Source organism: Pan paniscus, chromosome 20, assembly GCF_029289425.2.
Source record: "Pan paniscus chromosome 20, NHGRI_mPanPan1-v2.0_pri, whole genome shotgun sequence".
Classification (NCBI taxonomy): domain Eukaryota; kingdom Metazoa; phylum Chordata; class Mammalia; order Primates; family Hominidae; genus Pan; species Pan paniscus.
In genome coordinates, this window is record NC_073269.2 from 44,978,338 (window position 1) to 44,996,422 (window position 18,085).

An 18,085-nucleotide genomic window follows, 5' to 3' on the forward strand; every position below is an offset into this window, starting at 1 on the left:
TGGCTATCTTTTTGAAAGATCAAAGTTTAAACCAGATGATCTTTAGTCCCCCACCCCCACCCTGAAACCTGAGCTTAGCTGTAAGCATTGAAAGTAAATGGGGTGTTTGTAGCTCACCCTCCCTGTTCTCCAGGTGAAGGGCCCCGTGTGCCTGATCATTTCATAGCAAAATGCTAGATGGGGCCAGAGGAGGCCCCAGCCTCTGCTGCTGCCCTAATTTTAAAACTGCCTTTTGGGAGTGGAAGTTTCCTCTGTTAAAGGTAGTTATTTCAAGGTAGGCCTCACCATCTCCTTCTCCTGGTGAGAAGCTCTGCCTGGAGGGCTGAGCACTGCCTCCCGCTCTGTGGGCCCCACCTGCCTTGGGTTGAGACCTATCTCTTCCTGGACTCTGTGTGGGGGGAGTGCAGGCTCTTCCCCTTGGGGAGAACCCAGTTCTTTGACGTATAATCTGAGTGGTTTGGGTTGGTTGGTTGGTTGGTTGGTTGGTTGGTTTCCCATGTGTGGGATGGCTCCGGAAGTCTGTTTGAGAACAGAGGCAGGCTCAGATGGGGGCAGCTCCTACCCCGGGCTGCCTATCCCCCTTTACCCTGGGGTTTCTTTTAGCTCCAAGCGTCCATTCCAGTCTAACAAATCTGGTGGCAGAGTCTCTTTTTTTTTTTTTTTTTGAGACAGAGTCTCGCTCTGTTGCCCAGGCTGGAGTACAGTGGCACAATCTCGGCTCACTGCAGCCTCTGCCTCCTGGGCTCAAGCGATTCTCTTGCCTCAGCCTCCTGAGTATCTGGGATTACAGGCGTGTGCCACCATGTCTGGTTAATTTTTCTGTATTATTAGTAGAGACGGCTGGTCTCTACTAATAGTTCAAGACGGCTGGTCTTGAACTCCTGACCTCAAATGATCCACCTGCCTCAGCCCCCCAAAGTGCTGGGATTACAGGCGTGAGCCCCTGCACCCAGCCCCTCTGGTTCTACTGAGACCTCAGATCTTTCATTTATGGAACAAGGGGGTTGGATTAGATTGGTCGCTCTCAGCCCTCACTTCATGTTAAGACTCACTAGGTGGACTTTGTCAAATGTCATTGCCCAGGGCCCACCTTGAGGGAATCTGTCTCATTTTGCCTGTGGTGAAATTCAGGTATTTTTAAAAAGCTCCCAGGTCCCATACATCTATTGTCAATTGATTTTCAACAAGGGTGCAGGACCATTCAATGGGGGAAAGAATAGTGTTTTCAACAAATAGTGCAGGAACAACATTAATAGATACCCATCTGCAAAGAATGAAGTTGAACCTTTACCTCACACCATATACAAAAATTAACTCCAAACGGATCAGATACCTAAATGTAAGAGCTAAAACTGTAAAACTCTTAGAAGAAAACACAAGTGTAAATCTCATGACCTTGGGTTAGGCAGTGGTTATTAGATATGACAGCAGAAACACAACCGAAGAAAAATAGATAAATCAGACTGTTTCAAAACTGGAAACTTTTTGCTTCAAAGGACACTATTAAAGTAAAAGGACAACCCGCAGAATATTTACAAATTGTGTATCTGATAAGGGTCTACTGTCCAGAATGTATAAAGGACTCTTAAATTCAACAGTAAAAAGACACACCAGTTAAAAATGGGCAAAGGATTCAAATAGACACTTCTCCAAAGAAGATCTGCAAATGGTCAATAAGCACATGAAAAAGTGTTCAATGTCATTACTAATTAGGGCAAATCAAAACCATAACGTGGTTGGGCCTGGTGGCTCATGTCCATAATTCCAACATTTTTGGAGGTAGAAGTGGGAGGATGGCTTGGGGCCACGAATTGGAGACCAGCCTGGGCATCATAGTGAGACCCTGTCTCTACAGAGAATTAAAATAAAAAATTAGGCCGGGCATGGTGGCTCATGCCTGTAATCCTAGCACTTTGGGAGGCCGAGGCGAGTGGATCACCTGAGGTCAGGAGTTTGAGACCAGCCTGGCAAACATGGTGAATGAAACCTTGTCTCTACCAAAAAAAAAAAAAAAAAAAAAAACCCACAAAAATTAGCTGGATATGGTGGCGGGCGCCTGTTGTCCCAGCTAGTGGGGAGGCTGAGGTGGGAGAATCGCTTGAACCTGGGTGGGAGAGGTTGCATTGAGCCGAGATCACGCCATTGCACTCCAGCCTGGGCAACAGGGTGAGACCCTGTCTCTAAATAATAATAAAAATGAGAAATTGGCCAGGTGTAGTAGCATATTCCTGGGAGGCTGAGGTGGGCAGATTGCTTGAGCCCAGGAGTTCAAGGCTGCAGTGAGCTATGATGACACCACTGTACTCCAGCCTGGGCAACAGAGTAAGACCCCAACCCTAAAACAAAAAAAACAGAAAACCACAATGAGATACCACTGCACACCCACCATGATGGCTATAATCAGAAAGTCAGATAATAAGTATTGGCTAGGATGGGAGAAATCAGAACCCTCACATTGCTGGTCAAAGTGTAATGTGGTGCAGCTTCTTGGGAAAACAGTCTGGCAGTTCCTCAAAATTTAAACATGTTTTGTGTTTTTAGTAGAGACGGGGTTTCACCATGTCACCCAGGCTGGTCTTGTCTCAGCCTCCCAAAGTGTTGGAATTACAGGCATGAGCCACCACGCCCAGCCAAGTTCCTCAAATTTTTAAATATAAGAGGTATCATATGACTCAGCAATTTTACTCCTAGGTATATATGCCCAAGGCAATTGAAAACATGTCCACATAAAACTTGTACATGAATATTCACGGTGGTGCTAATATCCAAAAGATAGAAGCAACACAAATAATGCCCATCAGCCAATGAATGGATAAATAAAATGTGGTATAGCCATACAATGGAATGTTATTCAGACAGGAACGAAGTACTGATACGTGCTACAACATGGCTGAACCTTGAAAACGTGCTAAGGAGAAGCCAAACTCAAAGATCATATACCATATGGTTCCACTTATATGAAATGCCCAGAATAGGTAAATTGCAAGAGACGAAAGAAAGGTAGGTTAGTGGTTGCCAGGGGCTGGGGGCTGGGTAGGAGGGAAGTGGCGTTGGAGAGTAACTGTACCAGTTTTGCGGTGGTAGACACGTTCCTTGTATTTTTGGTTTTTTGTTTTGTTTTGTTGTTTTGAGATAAGGTCTCACTGTCGCCCAGGCTAGAGTGCAGTGGCGCTGTCATAGCTCACTGTAGCCTCGAATTCCCAGGCTTAAGTGTTCCTCCCACCTCAGCCTTCTGAGTAGCTGGGACTACAGGCAAGAGTCACCATACCCAGTTAATTTTTAATTTTTTTTTTCTTTTTCTTTGAGATGGAGTCTCGCTCTGTTGCCCAGGCTGGAGTGCAGTGGCGCGATCTTGGCTCATTGCAACCTTTGCCTCCCGGGTTCAAGCGATTCTCCTGCCTCAGTCTCCTGAGTAGCTGGAACTACAGGCGTGCGCCACCATGCCCGGCTACTTTTTGTATTATTAGTTAGAGACGAGGTTTCACCATGTTGGCCATGAGAGACAGGACTAGCTGGATTTCCTAGGCCGACTAAGAATTGCTAAGCCTAGCTGGGGAAGGTGATCGCAACCACCTTTAAACACGGGGCTTGTAACTCAGCTCACACCTGACCAATCAGGCAGTAAAGAGGGCTCATTAAAATACCAATTAGGTTAAAAGCAGGAGGTAAAGAAATAGTCAAATCATCTATCATCTGAGAGTACAGGAGGAGGGACAATGATTGGGATATAAACCCCAGGCATTTGAGGCGGGAGTGGGCAACCCCCTTTGGTTCCCCTCCCACTGTATAGGAGCTCTGTTTTCACTCTATTAAATCTTGCAACTGCACACTCTTCTGGTCCACGTTTGTTTCGGCTTTAGCTAGAGCTTTTGCTCACCATCCTTCACTGCTGTTCACCGCCGTCACAGACCCACTGTTGACTTCCACCCCTCCGGATCCAGCAGGGTGTCTGCTGCGTTTCTGATCCAGCGAGGCCCCCATTGCTGCTCATTCGGGCTAGAGGCTCGCCATTGTTCCTGTGCGGCTAAGTGCTTGAGTTCGTCCTAATCGAGCTAAACACTAGTCGCTGGGTTCCATGGTTCTCTTCCATGACCCACGGCTTCTAATAGAGCTATAACACTCACTGCATGGCCCAAGGTTCAATTCCTTGGAATCCGTGAGGCCAAGAATGTTAGGTCAGAGAACAAAAGGCTTGCTGCCATCTTGGGAGCAGCCGCCACCAACTTGGGAGCTCTTAAGAACAAAGACCCACCGGTAACAGCCAGGCTGGTCTTAAACTCCTAACCTCGTGATCTGCCCGCCTTGGCCTCCCAAAGTGCTGGGATTACAGGCATGAGCCACCTTGCCTAGCCTTGTTCTGGAATTAGTGGTGATTGTTGCACGATCTTGTGAATATACTAAAACTCCCTGAATTTTACGTAAAAGGGTGAATTTTTTGGTATGTTATGTGAATTACATTTCAATTTTTAAAAATTGATTCTCCAAATTATGTACATATTTAAAGAGTACATGAAAGAGAGGGAGAGAAAGAAAAGCTGGATGCGAGATGCCGCAACCTGATTCCACTCACTCCTAGATTTGTTGAGTACCTGCTATGTGAAAGGTACCAGTCCAGGCAGTGGGTTCCCACAGCAAACAGAACCCTCCTCTGGGGAGCTTATGCTGCACTTGGGAGGGAGACTGGTTATGAACAAAGAACATAGTTTTTGATGATGAAAAGTGCAGTGAGTAAAACAATGCAGTGTGAGGCCGGGTGTGTTGGCTCACGCCTGTAATTCCAGCACTTTGGGAGGCCGAGGTGGGCGGATCACCTGAGGTTGGGAGTTCGAGACTAGCCTGACCAACATGGAGAAACTCCGTCTCTACTAAAAATAAAAAATTAGCCAGGCCTGTAATCCCAGCTACTCGGGAGGCTGAGGCCAGAGAATAGCTTGAACTCAGGAGGCAGAAGTTGCGTTGAGCTGAGATCATGCCATTGCACTCCAGCCTGGGCAACAAAAGCGAAACTCCGTCTCAAAAAAAAAAAAACAAAAAACCCAACAACGCAGAGTGGAGTGATAGCCTAGGGGAGATGACAGAGTCCAGGAAGGCCTCCTGGGTTGCTGACATTTGAGGCAAGTCCTGAGTGATGAGACAAAACCAGCTCTATAAAGAGCTAGACGAAAGTCTTAGACCAGTATTTCTCATGAGGAGGAGACAGCACTCCAAAATCCATCCTTTGGCCTGGCACGGTGGCTCACGCCTGTAATCCCAGCACTTTGGGAGGCTGAGGCGGGTGGATTACCTGAGATCAGGAGTTCGAGACCAGCCTGGCCAACATGGCAGAAACCCGTCTCTACTGAAGATATAAAAATTAGCCGGGTGTGATGGTGGGTGCCTGTAATGCCAGCTACTCGGGAGGCTGAGGCAGGAGAATCACTTGAACCCGGGAGGTGGAGGCTGCAGTGAGCCGAGATCATGCCACCGCACTCCAACCTGGCGACACAGCGAGACTCTGTCTCAAAACAAACAAACAAACAAAATCTGTCCTTTGCAGCAGCAACACGCACGCTTTCTGGCACCTCAAAGGGGATTGTCCAAGACTGGAACACTGGCTGCAGGGAGGGGGCCGGGTGCAAAGAGCTGGTTTCTGGGTGGACACGCAGGACCTTTGGAATGCTCGCTACCCCACTCAGCAGTATTTATACCTCTCCTCCAACTGCGAAGTCAGAGCTTTTTCATGCAGGCTGAGAAAACTCCGAATAAGGCAACTTCAGGCCAGGACATAAGACGCATTCCATATTTCACTGTAATTGCTTTCAAATTAGGTTATGTCGTCATGTAACAGGCACACACAGTGCACTTGCTTTGCCCCTGGCCGGGGTTGGGTCCTGGACAGGCTGCCCCGTGTGTCGCTGAACTGCCGCAGTGCTAGCCCTGATTGCCTGGGCAGTAGGGCTGTCTGCGTCCCACGTTGCTGCACCCATCTAATTTGTGGCTGTGTTATTGTGACCTGCTCGTTTTCTGTTCTTTCAACCTGCTCCCTGGCTTTTATCTCCTTCAGAATCTGGTGGCAGTGGATCTTCAAAAAGTGCTCAGGTGTGCAGTCTCACAGGCCAGAGGCTCCACAGGCCCCCTTGCCAGGGCGAGCATCTCTGCCTGTGCCGCTGGTAACCGAGATTCCAGAAGGCTTAGCCGTCTGGCCCTGAAAGCGCCTTTATAGTTGGTGATGAAGCCCATGGGCTGGGGAGCCGTTTCTGCTTTCAGGAACTGAAAAGATGCCCCAGTGGGGCTAGGCCTTGCCTGAGGTCTGGCAATAGCCTGCCAGATGGGTGATAAGAAGGCCTACCCAGATGATAAGCCTACCCAGGAATAAATAGCTGTACCTCCCCTGTGTCCAAGCCCTGGACACCCTTCCCTAGGACCCATGGAAGCAGGAACCATGGGCAGCGTCAGAGGCCACAGCAGGCAAGGTGGAAGTTCAGGAGGTGGGACGGCGCCCTCCCCCTCAAAGCAACTGATGCCCCAGCGGAGCGACAAACCCTACACGGTATTTCAGAGCCAAGGTTTGAAAACTCCCAGGGTGCTAGGGAGCTCCGTCTGGCCTCCGGGTACCTGGGGTTGGGGCTGGCTGTGGCCAGTTGCAGTCAACCCTGAGCCTGGGCAAAATGCATGCAGGCTGGTCCTCCTGGGTGATATCCTGCTAGGCGGGTGGGCAGTGTACACGGCAGAAGAGGGTTGCGGCATGAGGCAGCAAACGTTTTTTTCTAAAATCTTGTCCGTGGGGTCCGTGGAATCCACATGCGAGCATCAGCCTGGTGGGTGGGGAGAGTGAAGCCTGCGATCCAGTCTGGATCATGTGCTACACAGTGCAGAGCCGGCATGCTTACCCCTCCTGAGGGATCGCTCGAGCCTATTTCTAGGCCCAAAGCGACTTTGCAAGAGACTCCCTTTATTCTGGGCTTAGTGGAATTCCAGCTTCCAACAGCCATTTCCCTCCACCCCCTTCAGTTCTGAGAACATGTTTTGTAACAGGAAGGCAGGAAGAAAAGAGAAGGCGAGTTTGTTCAGCTGGATCAGCCGCATCCCACCAAGGCCCTTTCTTCCCTCCAGCTCACCATCGCTCTGCCCACTGGAACCACTCGGTTGCCCTGTGTCTGCCGAATGTTTGTTTCTTAATCAGCGCCCCAGAGTAGAGAGGGCTTTGCCTCTTCGGGTTGAGGGAGGGAGTCATTGATGAATGGCTCATTAAAGCCCACTGCTGCCACATTCCTGGGTGCTTAGGTCACCTCCTGAACAATATCCATCATTCATTCACCTACCGCCCCACATCCTGGCGGCTGGGAGGGGTCCCTGTGACGCAGGAAGGACTTTATGACCAGAGATGCTAGGTCTCCGTCTCCCTCCTGCAGCCCACAGTGACAAAGCAGAAACTGCTCTTGGGGCCCCCTGAAGTCCGCCTTAGCTGGGTCACCATGGGCCTTGGCACACGGAGGGGTGACAGTGGATCCCAGCTCAACTGACAAGCTTGCCTTTCTCTGTTCTTCCACCCCCCTTCCCCGCACTCATACCCTGTGCTATTTTAGCAACCAGAGAAGCCTCTTTAATAGGCTGCCCGTGTGCAGGGGCAAGCTCTGAAGCCTCCTCTCTGTGGTTTGGTTCACATGTGTTCTCAAAGACAGATGAGTCCACATCCTTCCTTCCTCCCTAGATAGGTCAAGGGCTGGGTGCAGGCTGCCTTCACAGGAGGGCCAGGGACAGGCTGGGAGGAGCGGGGCCACCTTTTGCGAAGCGGGTGAGCTGCTGGGGCGTTGCTCTGCCTGCCTGCCTTGTTCTCTGAGTTTACCTCTAGCTTGGGGACCAAGGGTGGGCTGGGGCCTTCTTTTTTTTTTTTTTTGAAACCGAGTCTTACTCTGTCTCCCAGGCTGGAGTGCAGTGGCGCGATCTTGGCTCACTGCAACCTCTACCTCCCAGGTTCAAGCGATTCTCCTGTCTCAGCTTCCCAAGTAGCTGGGTTTATAGGAGCCCGCCACCATGCCCAGGTAATTTTTGTATTTTTAGTAGAGACGAGGTTTCACCATGTTGGCCAGGCTGTTCTTGAACTCCTGACCTCAAGTGATCCGCCCGCCTCGGCCTCCCAAAGTGCTGGGATTACAGGTGCGAGCCACTGCGCCCGTCCCTGGCTGGGGGCTTCTTGACCTGACTCTGCTGTCTCTCCCTCACTGGCCAGCACCTCCCATTCTACTCAGACATCGTGGAATGAATGCCCACCCCGTGTTTGTATGTATCATCTGTGTCTGTGTGACATTAAGCAAGTCACTGAACCTCTCCCTGCCTCAGTTTCCTCATCAAATGGAGATAATATCGCATGTGATCGTGGGGTTGGAGGTTTTAAAGAGTTGCTAATGTGTAAATAGTAAGAACTAGCAATTAGCCGTTATAGCATAATTACCTTTAATATGTCATGCCCCCCGCACCCCCGTGCTGAATGTAATTTTGCTGGGGGGCGGGTTGAGACAGGGTCTGGCTCTGTCACCCAGGCTGGAGTGCACTAACACAATCTCAGCTTACTGCAACCTCTGCCTCTCAGGCACAAGCTGTCTTCCCACCTCAGCCTCTCGAGTAGCTGGGACTACAGGCGCTCAGTACCACGCCTGGCTAATTTTTGTAGTTTTTGTAGAGATGGGGTTTTGCCATGTTGCCTAGGCTGATCTCAAACTCCTGTGCTAAAGCAATCCTCCCGCCTCGGCCTCCTAAAGTGCTGGGATTACATGGTGTGTGCCACCATGCCTGGCTGGCCAGAATGTAAATGATAACTGTTTTGCTTCCTCCTGTGTCCAGTACATAATAGGGCTCCAAGTCAGTATTTGTGAGGCAGGTGCATGCCTCTTAGTTGCGGTCCTGAGGGCATGGCCACTGCCACGTTCTGGACAGTCAGAGTCGCTGCTGCCCCTGGAAGATGACCGCGATCATGAAGCCCAGGAGAGCTCGATGCTTTTTGCCTTTCCCTCCTCCCACAGAGGGCTGGCAGCTCTGGTTCCTCCCAAATGAAATAGAAACCTTGAGTTTGCATTTCTTCTTTGGCGTGCCAGCAGGGCACCTCTGCCTTCCTCTTCCTGCCAGGGGGAGGAAGTTTCTCTCAGGGGCTCTTCACCCTGCTTTATTCCTGGCCATCACACATTGACCCTTGTCCCCTTCGGCTCTTTCCCCACATGGCAGGGACAGCATGACCGTTTAATGGCTTTGTGAGGCCGGCATGCCAGCCTCACTTCTTTACTCCCTTCCTTCTCGGAGTGGGCTCTGTCCCTTCTGCAGGAGGGCTTTGGCACATGCTCTTCCCAGTATCTGGAAGGTCTCTCTCATTTTTGTCTTATTAACTCCTCATCCTTCAGCTCAGAGTTTGAGAATGACTTCTTCAAGGACACCTTTCTGTGTCTGCCTCACCAGTCGCTTGGTGCCCCCCACCCCGCCACCATGCTGACCGCACTCTTCAGCTCCCATCCCAGGGGAGGTGACACAAACTCGGCCCCAGAAGCCCAGCACCTGGCTTTAAACCCAGCTCTGTAACTTTCTAGGTGTGTGACTGATGGGAGCAAGCCACTTCACCTCTCAGGCCCTCCGTTTCCTCATCTGCAAAATGGAGGCAGTACTAGCACCTCCCTCCAGAGATGATTACGAGGGTGACAGAATTAGTAAGTGACCAACTGCCTCGAGCAGTGCCCGCCCCTAGTAGACTCTATGGAAGTGTCTGCTGCAGTTATTGCTGTTATTATTACCACTTTTCCCAAGGGCGTTATTTCTGGAGTGGACTGATCACTTGATTAATGAGATCAGACCTGGAGCCTCATGAGAGTGTCTGCTTTTGCTCACTGTTATGGATTCAGCACAGGGCCTGGCCCTCTGCTGACCCCCAGCATATGCTTGTCCAGGGAATGAATATGTACGGACCCATGGTGGCCTGGGGCATCATGAGGTTGGCTGCCCACATTCTGAGAATTTTGCATGGTGGAGGGCGGCGTGGTGGGCGCATAGGGCCTCCATCTATAGAAACCACCTCTCCACACCATCCACCCCACGCAGCGTAGTCTAAACCGGGTAGGGAGAGGAAGGATGGAAGCAGAGTGTTATTTTTGTAACCAAGTAGAAGAAGCGATGAATTTTTAATGTCCCATTCGAACTCCAGCTCCTACTCACCAGTCTCTCTGCATGGAGAAGTGGCCGTCGTGGTCGACCTGTTCCCAAGGGTGGCCTTGTGAGTGCAGGCTCTCCTCACCAGAGCTGAGGGCTTTGTGAACCTCTGATGTCAATAGATGCCCCTCATCTTCCAGGAGGACAAAACAGGGCAAAGCAAGACATGGGGTGAGGACAGGAGTGCATCAGTGGGGTTCCCCAAGCCTGTGTCAGGTCCGGATCTGGGTGGGAGTTCCCTTCTGCGTCATCCAGGCCAGGTGAGTGGGCGTCCTCCCTGAGCACCTGTGCTTGGGGCTTTGCCTGTGTCAGTCAGGAAGACAGAGCACACGGAAGAGTTACCATTGATTTCAGAGCAAACCTTCCTTTGACATGCATTTAACACAGCACGGAGTGATTGACATGTGTCCTTGTGTTTAATCCCTATCTTAACCTCTCGGTTACTGTCCTGTTTATCAGTGAGGAAACTGAGGCTTATTGCTTGCCTGAGGCCTCAGTGGCAGAAGCAAGATGTGAATCCGCACCTGTGTGATGCCCAAGCCAGAGCTCTTGTTTACTACCCAGAGAAGATGAGCACAGGTGGGATGTACGTATGGAGGGCGGGTAGGGCAGCAGCCCCTCTGAGGACAGGTGGCCAGAACCCAAGCGGCGAGGTTTGTTCACAGCCTCCACAGGGTGGGGTGGGGCCATCCGCAGAGGGTCTCCTGCCATCCCATTTTCCCTGCATACCAGTGGGTGGTCTGAGAGCCTTTGCAGAGAAGAGACTGGATCTCAGCGCGTGCTTATGTGCGTGTGTACATGCACACACATGCGTGTGATTCATCTGGCTCTTACTTTATGCCAAGGAGCCTGTCAGATGCTTTAAATGTATTTTCCCTAGTTTAATTCTTAGAGCACACTGCAGGAGGTAGATTCTGATAAATCCATCTTACAGGGAAGGAAACAGACTTAAGTAGGTAAAGTCACTTGGTTGAAAACATGGAATGAGTAAGCCAAGGGGCTGGTATTCAAACCCAAACCCAGGTCTGTGCCCCTGCAGAGCCTGCAGGAGCAGCCCACACAGGCTGAGGCTGTGAGGGGTGCTGTTTGCACGCGTGCCTGGCCCTCCCTGCAGCCCAGGTGCCTAGGTCTGGGCCTGGCAACACCAGAGCACGGGGCCTTGCCCTCGGGGAACAGCCCTCTTTTGTCCTCAGGCTGTGGGATGTGTCTTGGCTACTTTGCTGCCCAGCAGTGCCTGCTCTCAGGCACATGTGAGAGTAGAGGCCTAGCATCCGTGGCCACTTCCTTCCCAGCCCATTTGCTGCTGCCCTTTGCTCCGCAGGGCTGCTGGGCTCCTGGGCTCCATGCCTGCTTGCTGCCTGCCATCAAGGCTGGCAGTGCTCTGGGGCTGTAAAGGTGCAGGCACCGTACTTCCCAACCCCTGGAGCTCGCACATGGTAGGAGAGAAAGCTCATGTGCATGCAACATCCAATAAGACTAAAAGTGACTGGGGGGTGCTACGGGAGAGGTGCTGAGGGTGTAAAGGTGCAGGCGCCGTACTTCCCACCCCCTGGAGCTCGCACATGGTAGGAGAGAAAGCTCATGTGCATGGAACATCCAATAAGACTAAAAGTGACTGGGGGGTCCTACAGGAGAGGTGCTGAGGGTGGGCCAGGGACAGAGCAGGCACACTGTGGAGGGGGTGGGCAGGACTCTTGAGACCAGGGCAGGGAGGGAGGAGATGCTGGGAGGCACAGGGCCATCCAGAGAGCTGCCACTTCCTGAGCATTGCCATGCACGCTGCAGGCATGGCCATCTTGAGTCCTCACACTGCCCGTGGCCTAGGTGGGGTCTTTATCCCCACGTTGCAGAGGAAGAAATGGAAGTTAGGAAGGTTAGGTGACGTGCCCACATGAGTGGTGTAAGCAAGGTTCCCGCCCTGGGCTCTCTGAATTCAGTATTGTATGGGGGAGGCTGGGAAGGTGAGTTAGTACTCTCCGTAGTGAGAACCTGCCTTGGCTCCCCTCCCCTCAAGGAGTTCATAGCCGTGGGAGGGAGGGAGACAAGAACTGTTAGAGACCAGAGAGCAAGGGCATGATGTGGTCTGCAGGGAGGAGGCTGTCTGAGGCAGAACCGGGTCAGGGAGGCCATGGTGCAGGTACCCTCCAGGCATGGCATTTGGCCTGACTTTTGAGGGGTGCCCAGGGTTGGCTACATGGCGGGGCGGAGGCATCTTTAGTGGGGGAACAGCATTGTGCCACCAGGAGGGGTCTCTGTCTCCCAGGTAGAGGAATTCTCCATGGTGAGAGGTGGTGGTGGGGGATGGTCTAGCTGTCCACTCTTGCCCCCTTTCGGATTTGGAAGGAAGCCCCATGCTGGCTCCACACTGGTATGGCGTATTAATTAGGCAGCTGCTTTGTCTGGGAGGGGGCTTTGTGTCGAGTCTCCCTGAATGAGCAGGGCTGGCGACAGTTGTCAAAACACATGGTGCTTGGCCAGAGCCCCCGTAGAAGCCCCTTGTCCTCCGCATGGCCTCCGCCTGCACCCGGAGCGTGGAATGTGCTCTTGTGTGTCCCTGGCTGTCTGCCTGCTTCTACACTGGCCCCTGCAGATGGAGGGGTTGGGGTACAGGGGTTCCTATAAGAAGCAGACACTTGGGGTTTTTCCCAGGCCCTGTTGCAGGAGGGTGCGTGGGCTGGTTTCCCTGAAGGCGCCTGGGCGTGTTGGCGTTAACTGATCTGAGATCTTCTGTGGCCCTGATGTCTATGAGCATGCCCCAGCTTGCAGGGGGCTGAGTAGCCGGGCACCACCAGGAGGCTGCGTGCCCTGTGCTTGGGTGTACCCATGCCCTGTCAGCATCGTTGGTCTGTTAGGGTCAGGGACTTAGGCTTCTTGTTTAGTACCCTCCATCCCTTCCAGTTGATCATCAGAAACATTCTCCTTAGATGCGGCTGCCTGACCCCGGTGAGGGGGCCTGCCTCCCACTTGCCTTCCAGCCTCCTCTAAGCTGCACTGAGTCTTAAAAATAGGAAGGATAGGGCTGGGTGTGGTGGCTCACGCCTGTAAGCCCAGCAGTTTGGGAGACCGAGGCGGGTAGATCACTTGAGGCCAGGAGTTCAAGACCAGCCTGGCCAACATGGTAAAACCCCATCTCTACTAAAAAGACAAAAATTAGATGGGCATGTTGGCATACACCCGTAGTCCCAGCTACTCAGGAGGCTGAGGCATGAGAATCGCTTGAACCCAGGAGGTAGAGGTTGCAGTGAGCTGAGATTGCGCCACAGCACTCCAGCCTGGGTGACAGAGCGAGACTCCTTCTCAAAAAAAAAAAGTAAAAAAAAGAATAGGAAGGATAGGGCATGGCATGTTCTCCAGGAGACAGAGGGGCGGGGGCATCTTGCTTGCAGGAAGCCAGGCGACACAGGCATGTGTGCAGGGCTCAGAGGGTCTGTGTTCCTGGCCTTTCCTGGGAGGGCTTGCTGTTGGGCTGCCCAAAGCTCAAAGAGAGACTCGAGGAAATCCTGCATTTATGGGAGCTTTTCTTTTCCTGCCACTTTCCTGTTCTGGGTTGTATCTGTGCACGTGATTGGAACGTAGCAGCCTGAGCTCCTGCCTGAGGAGAGCAGCCACGGGTCACGGAAGCCAGGGTCCAGCTGGAGCCTTTGGGTCTAGCTGGCAGATGAAGGTCTGGCCTTCATCAAGAAAACAAGCCCCATGAGGGCAGGAGCCCGACCTGTTCATTCCACACCACCGAGCCTGGTGCTCAGTCGTGTTTGTGTGACTGAGTGAGCCGGCGGCGGGCTGAGGCGCTTTTGTCTGGTGTGCGTACTGGTCTCCCTTGAGGCAGCTTGGGGGTGTGGAAAAAGCACATGTTGCCAAAATTGACAGACCTGGGTTCAAATCCAAGCTCTGCCACTTACCACCTGGATGGTCTTGTGATGGGTCATTAACCACCCCGAGCCTCAGTTTCCTCACATCTGCCTCCCGGGGTCACTGTAAGGATCAGAAACAATGTGTATATCGGCCATGTACGGTGTGTGTCGGCGAGTGCTCCGTGGCAGCTGCGGTTCTCCTGAGGTCAGAGCTGCGGCCCCGCAGGTGTGCGGAGAGAGCCCCGACAGCCAGGCTGACTCTGCGCACTGTCTGCTTCCCCAGACCTTCACGGCGTGGTGCAACTCCCACCTGCGGAAGGCAGGCACACAGATCGAGAACATTGATGAGGACTTCCGAGACGGGCTCAAGCTCATGCTGCTCCTGGAGGTCATATCAGGTGAGGCTCCCAGCCACGCAGTGCGGCCCAGCCCTGGCACAGGTGCTCTGCCACAGCGGTCCCCAGAGACCCTGCCCACCCAGCTGTCCCATTGCTCCTGGGGAGGAGAGGGCACCCCTTAATAGCTGCACGGTGGTCTGATGGGTGGGGCCAGAGTGGCCTGGTGGGCCAGCAGAGGAACCTGCTTTTGGAGAACAGAGGAGACTCTAAAGCCTCTCTCCCTCTCGCCCTCTCTCCCTTTCTCTCTCTCTGTCCCGCCCCCTCTTTTCTCTTTGTGCACTTCTCAGGGGAGCGGTTACCTAAGCCGGAGCGGGGGAAGATGAGAGTGCACAAAATCAACAATGTGAACAAAGCGCTGGACTTTATTGCCAGCAAAGGTGTCAAGCTGGTCTCCATCGGGGCAGAAGGTGAGCTGGAGGTGGGGCAGCGAGGATCCTGCTCGGTTTCTGACCTTTAGGCTCTGAAGCACAACATCTGCATTCTGAAGAGAAGTTTTGTTGGTGGCAGGGCGCTTGGGGCACTCAGAGCCCCAGTACATACTCAGCAGTGATCACAACAACTGCTCTTGATATGATGCTGGGCCCACAAGCTCCCCCAACCCCTTGGAAAAATCCGGTGGGCGCAGTCCAAATCTAGGAAGTGCAACCCACCCAACCACGGGGGCGGCGGCTTCTGCAGGGGGAGGAATGGTTTTGACTCGGACTCAGGTCGCCCTCACTGGTTCTCCTTGTGCCAGGCTCAGCAGACAGTGACAAACATGTGCCATGGCCTCTCTGTGTACCAGGAACACCTTTCTCATTATGCCCTGCCCGGTATCAGAGAAGGACTGGAGGCCCCATGTCAGGCATTGGGACAGGGAGTGCATGGCCAAAGGTCAGTGCCTAGACTTTGCCCTGTGTGCATGGGCTTGGAGAATTTTGCCTCTGACCACCCCAGGATCCTCCTGGGCCCCATGTAGATAACCAGGACCACAGTCCACTACCTGCAGGCCCTCACTAGAGCAGCAGGCTCTCAGCAGGGGCCCCTGGGTTGAGCTCCCAGGCGCTTTTAGAGACAGGCGAGGCCTGATGGAGCCCCAGCAGCATGAGCTCGCAGTCCACTCATTAGTCAGTAAGATTTCTTCACCCTGACATCCATGTTGTCCCAGCTTCTAGAAAAACAAAGTAAACTAATTGCCGTTAATGACAGGGCTCTGAGAGTTTGGCCAAGACTCCGGGCCAGAATGTGTGTACTGAGTTCCAAGGCTCTGCCCCGGCCCAGGACCTCTGCGATGAGGGGTGCCAAGCCTTGCATGCCACAGTCGAGGTGGTTGGTGTTTGTTTAAAAAAATCACAACCCAAAAATTCAGTCAGGCCCTGAGATTTTCTGTCCTTGCATGGATCTTTCCTCCAGGCTCTGTTCCAGCCTTCTGCTTCTCACAGCTGCATTTATTTTGCTCAAATGCTAGTCTGTAAATACAGAAGGGGTTAGAGGAGAGACCCATGTCAGTCATCAGTTTTCATTTGGAGAAAAACTTGGTCTAAAAATGTTCTCTGTTCATGCCCAAATTGGTTCACTCCCAATCCCTGCGACCGGGGGGCCTTGGAACAAAGCCTAATGGAGGCGTTCCTGGGGCTCAAGGCACCTGAGAACCCCGCTCCACCCTGTCCCCCTGTCCTTCCACATGATTGGGCATTCGCGGGAGCATTGGCTTCCCGTGGGGCTGATGAGAGGGGCCGGAGGCACAGCTGCAGGTCAGAGAAGCAGCTGGTGGATGTGTCATGAGAAACGCCATCCTCCTCTCCTCACCGGAACTCCATAAGCCCTCCGTTACCAGCTGCACCTGTACTTGCTGAGCCGGGGAGCTGCGGCCTTGCCCAGCTCTGCAGGCCCGGCCCTCAGGAGGTGCACAGAATAGATTTCCTGAGGCTCGAGCTGCCTCGCTGCACTAAGGGGCAGGTGGTGCTGCTCAGTTTCTGGGTCTGGGGCTCTGAACCCTAGGACAGGGTGGACACTGGGTCCCTCCCCTGTCTCTGGGCAGCAGAATGAGCATATTTCCTCCTCTCAAAACCCGAAAGCTGTGGCTCATGGACACCCCCTTCCTCTGGGTGTGTCCCCGGGGGAAGGTGAGCCCCATCTTCTCTGTGACCTCTCCACCTGCTTCCAAGCAAGCCTGCCCTGGAGTATTCTGCTCAGAGGTCAGTGAGCAGGGTCTCCTGTGGTGTCCTGGGCCTCCAGCGCTGCAGTTAGCTTTGGAACTCACCCCTGTGCCCAGCCCTTCCCCGAGAGTGCTTGCAGCAGTGGCGCCCCTCTGTCTTCTTTGGAAGCCACTCCATCATGCCCCTTGCATATGGCGTGTTGACAAGTGGGGAGGACTGCCCTAGGCACGGCTGGCTGATGGACTCTGGGATGAGGCACTGCCTTCTCTCACCCAGCCGCAGACACACAGCTGTCCTGGGCCTTGCAGAGATGATTTTTCTCTTAAGTTACTGAGGCTGAAGAAGGTGTGGTCCAAGCCCTTCTTTTGAGAAGTTTCAGCAATTTTTTTTTTTTTTTTTGAGATGGAATCTCACTCTTGTCACCTAGGCTGGAGTGCAATGGTGCAATCTCAGCTCACTGCAACCCCTGCCTCCTGGGCTCAAGCAATTCTCCTGCCTCAGCCTCCCGAGTAGCTGGGATTACAAGCACCCGCCACCACGCCAGGCTAATTTTTGTGTTTTTAGTAGAGACGGGGTTTCACCATCTTGGCTGGGCTGGTCTCGAACTCCTGACCTCAGGCGATCCACACCTGCCTCAGCCTCCCAAATTGCTGGGACTAAACAGGCGTGAGCCACCACACCCGGCCGCAAATGTTTGTTTTTAGGTTAGTTCAGAAAGCGTGCAGTCCGGCCTCAGGCCCGTGCTCTCCCCTTCCTGACAACACAGCAGCCATGCTTGTTCCTTACTGGCCTTCCAGGCACTGGATCCAGTGGTGGTCAGAGCAGCCCCACCCTCACGAGGGCAGGCAGACGGTGAACAAGTAAACAGCCCGACCAACATGTGATTTCACTAGTGATGCCTTGGGGCAGCACAGGGGCCAGGGAGAGGAACTGGGTGGCGAGTTGGGGAGCTCCTTGGGACGGGCAGTCAGGGAAGCCACCACGAGAGGTGACACAAGCAGAAGCTTACACGATGAGAAGGACCAGCCAGTTGAGGGTCGCAGGCTAGGGGCGTGCTTTGTGAGTGGACAGAGCGTATCAAAGCAAGAAAGAGCCTGGCTTGCCCAGAGGATGCAGCTAGAGAATTCCAGCAGGATGGCAGGGCCTGGGCCTTCAGGGCAAGCCCTTTCCCTGTGGGCCAGGCATGGTGGCTCACACCTGCAATCCCAGCACTTTGGGAGGCCAAGGCAGGAAGATCACTTGAGCAGGAGTTTGAGACCAGCTTGGGTAACATAATAAGACCTAGCCTCTACAAAAAGTTTAAAAACTAGCAAGGTGTTGTGGCATGCGTCTGTGGTCCCAGCTACTCAGGAGACTGAGGCAGAAGGATTGCTTGAGCCCAGGCAGTCAAGGCTGCAGTGAGCTATGACTACACCATTGCACTCCAGCCAGCCAGACCCTGTCTCAAAAGAAGGAAACCAACCATGCTCACTGCTGTGTCGATGTGGATTATGGGCGGGAAGGGTACAAAGGAGGCACCCGCATTGAGCTC

General features: G+C 53.1%; 1 protein-coding gene across 5 annotated transcripts in view; it reads left to right on the forward strand.

Moving 5' to 3' along the window:
• ACTN4 (actinin alpha 4) overlaps positions 1–18,085 on the forward strand; it is an 82,617-nt gene that overhangs the window by 38,563 nt on the left and 25,969 nt on the right. For all 5 annotated transcript variants that reach the window (XM_063599570.1, XM_034945703.3, XM_008964667.4 and 2 more), the window contains exons 2-3: positions 14,302–14,416; positions 14,704–14,823. In XM_063599570.1, the coding sequence (XP_063455640.1) occupies positions 14,302–14,416; positions 14,704–14,823 (235 nt within the window). The remainder of the gene's footprint in view (positions 1–14,301; positions 14,417–14,703; positions 14,824–18,085) is intronic.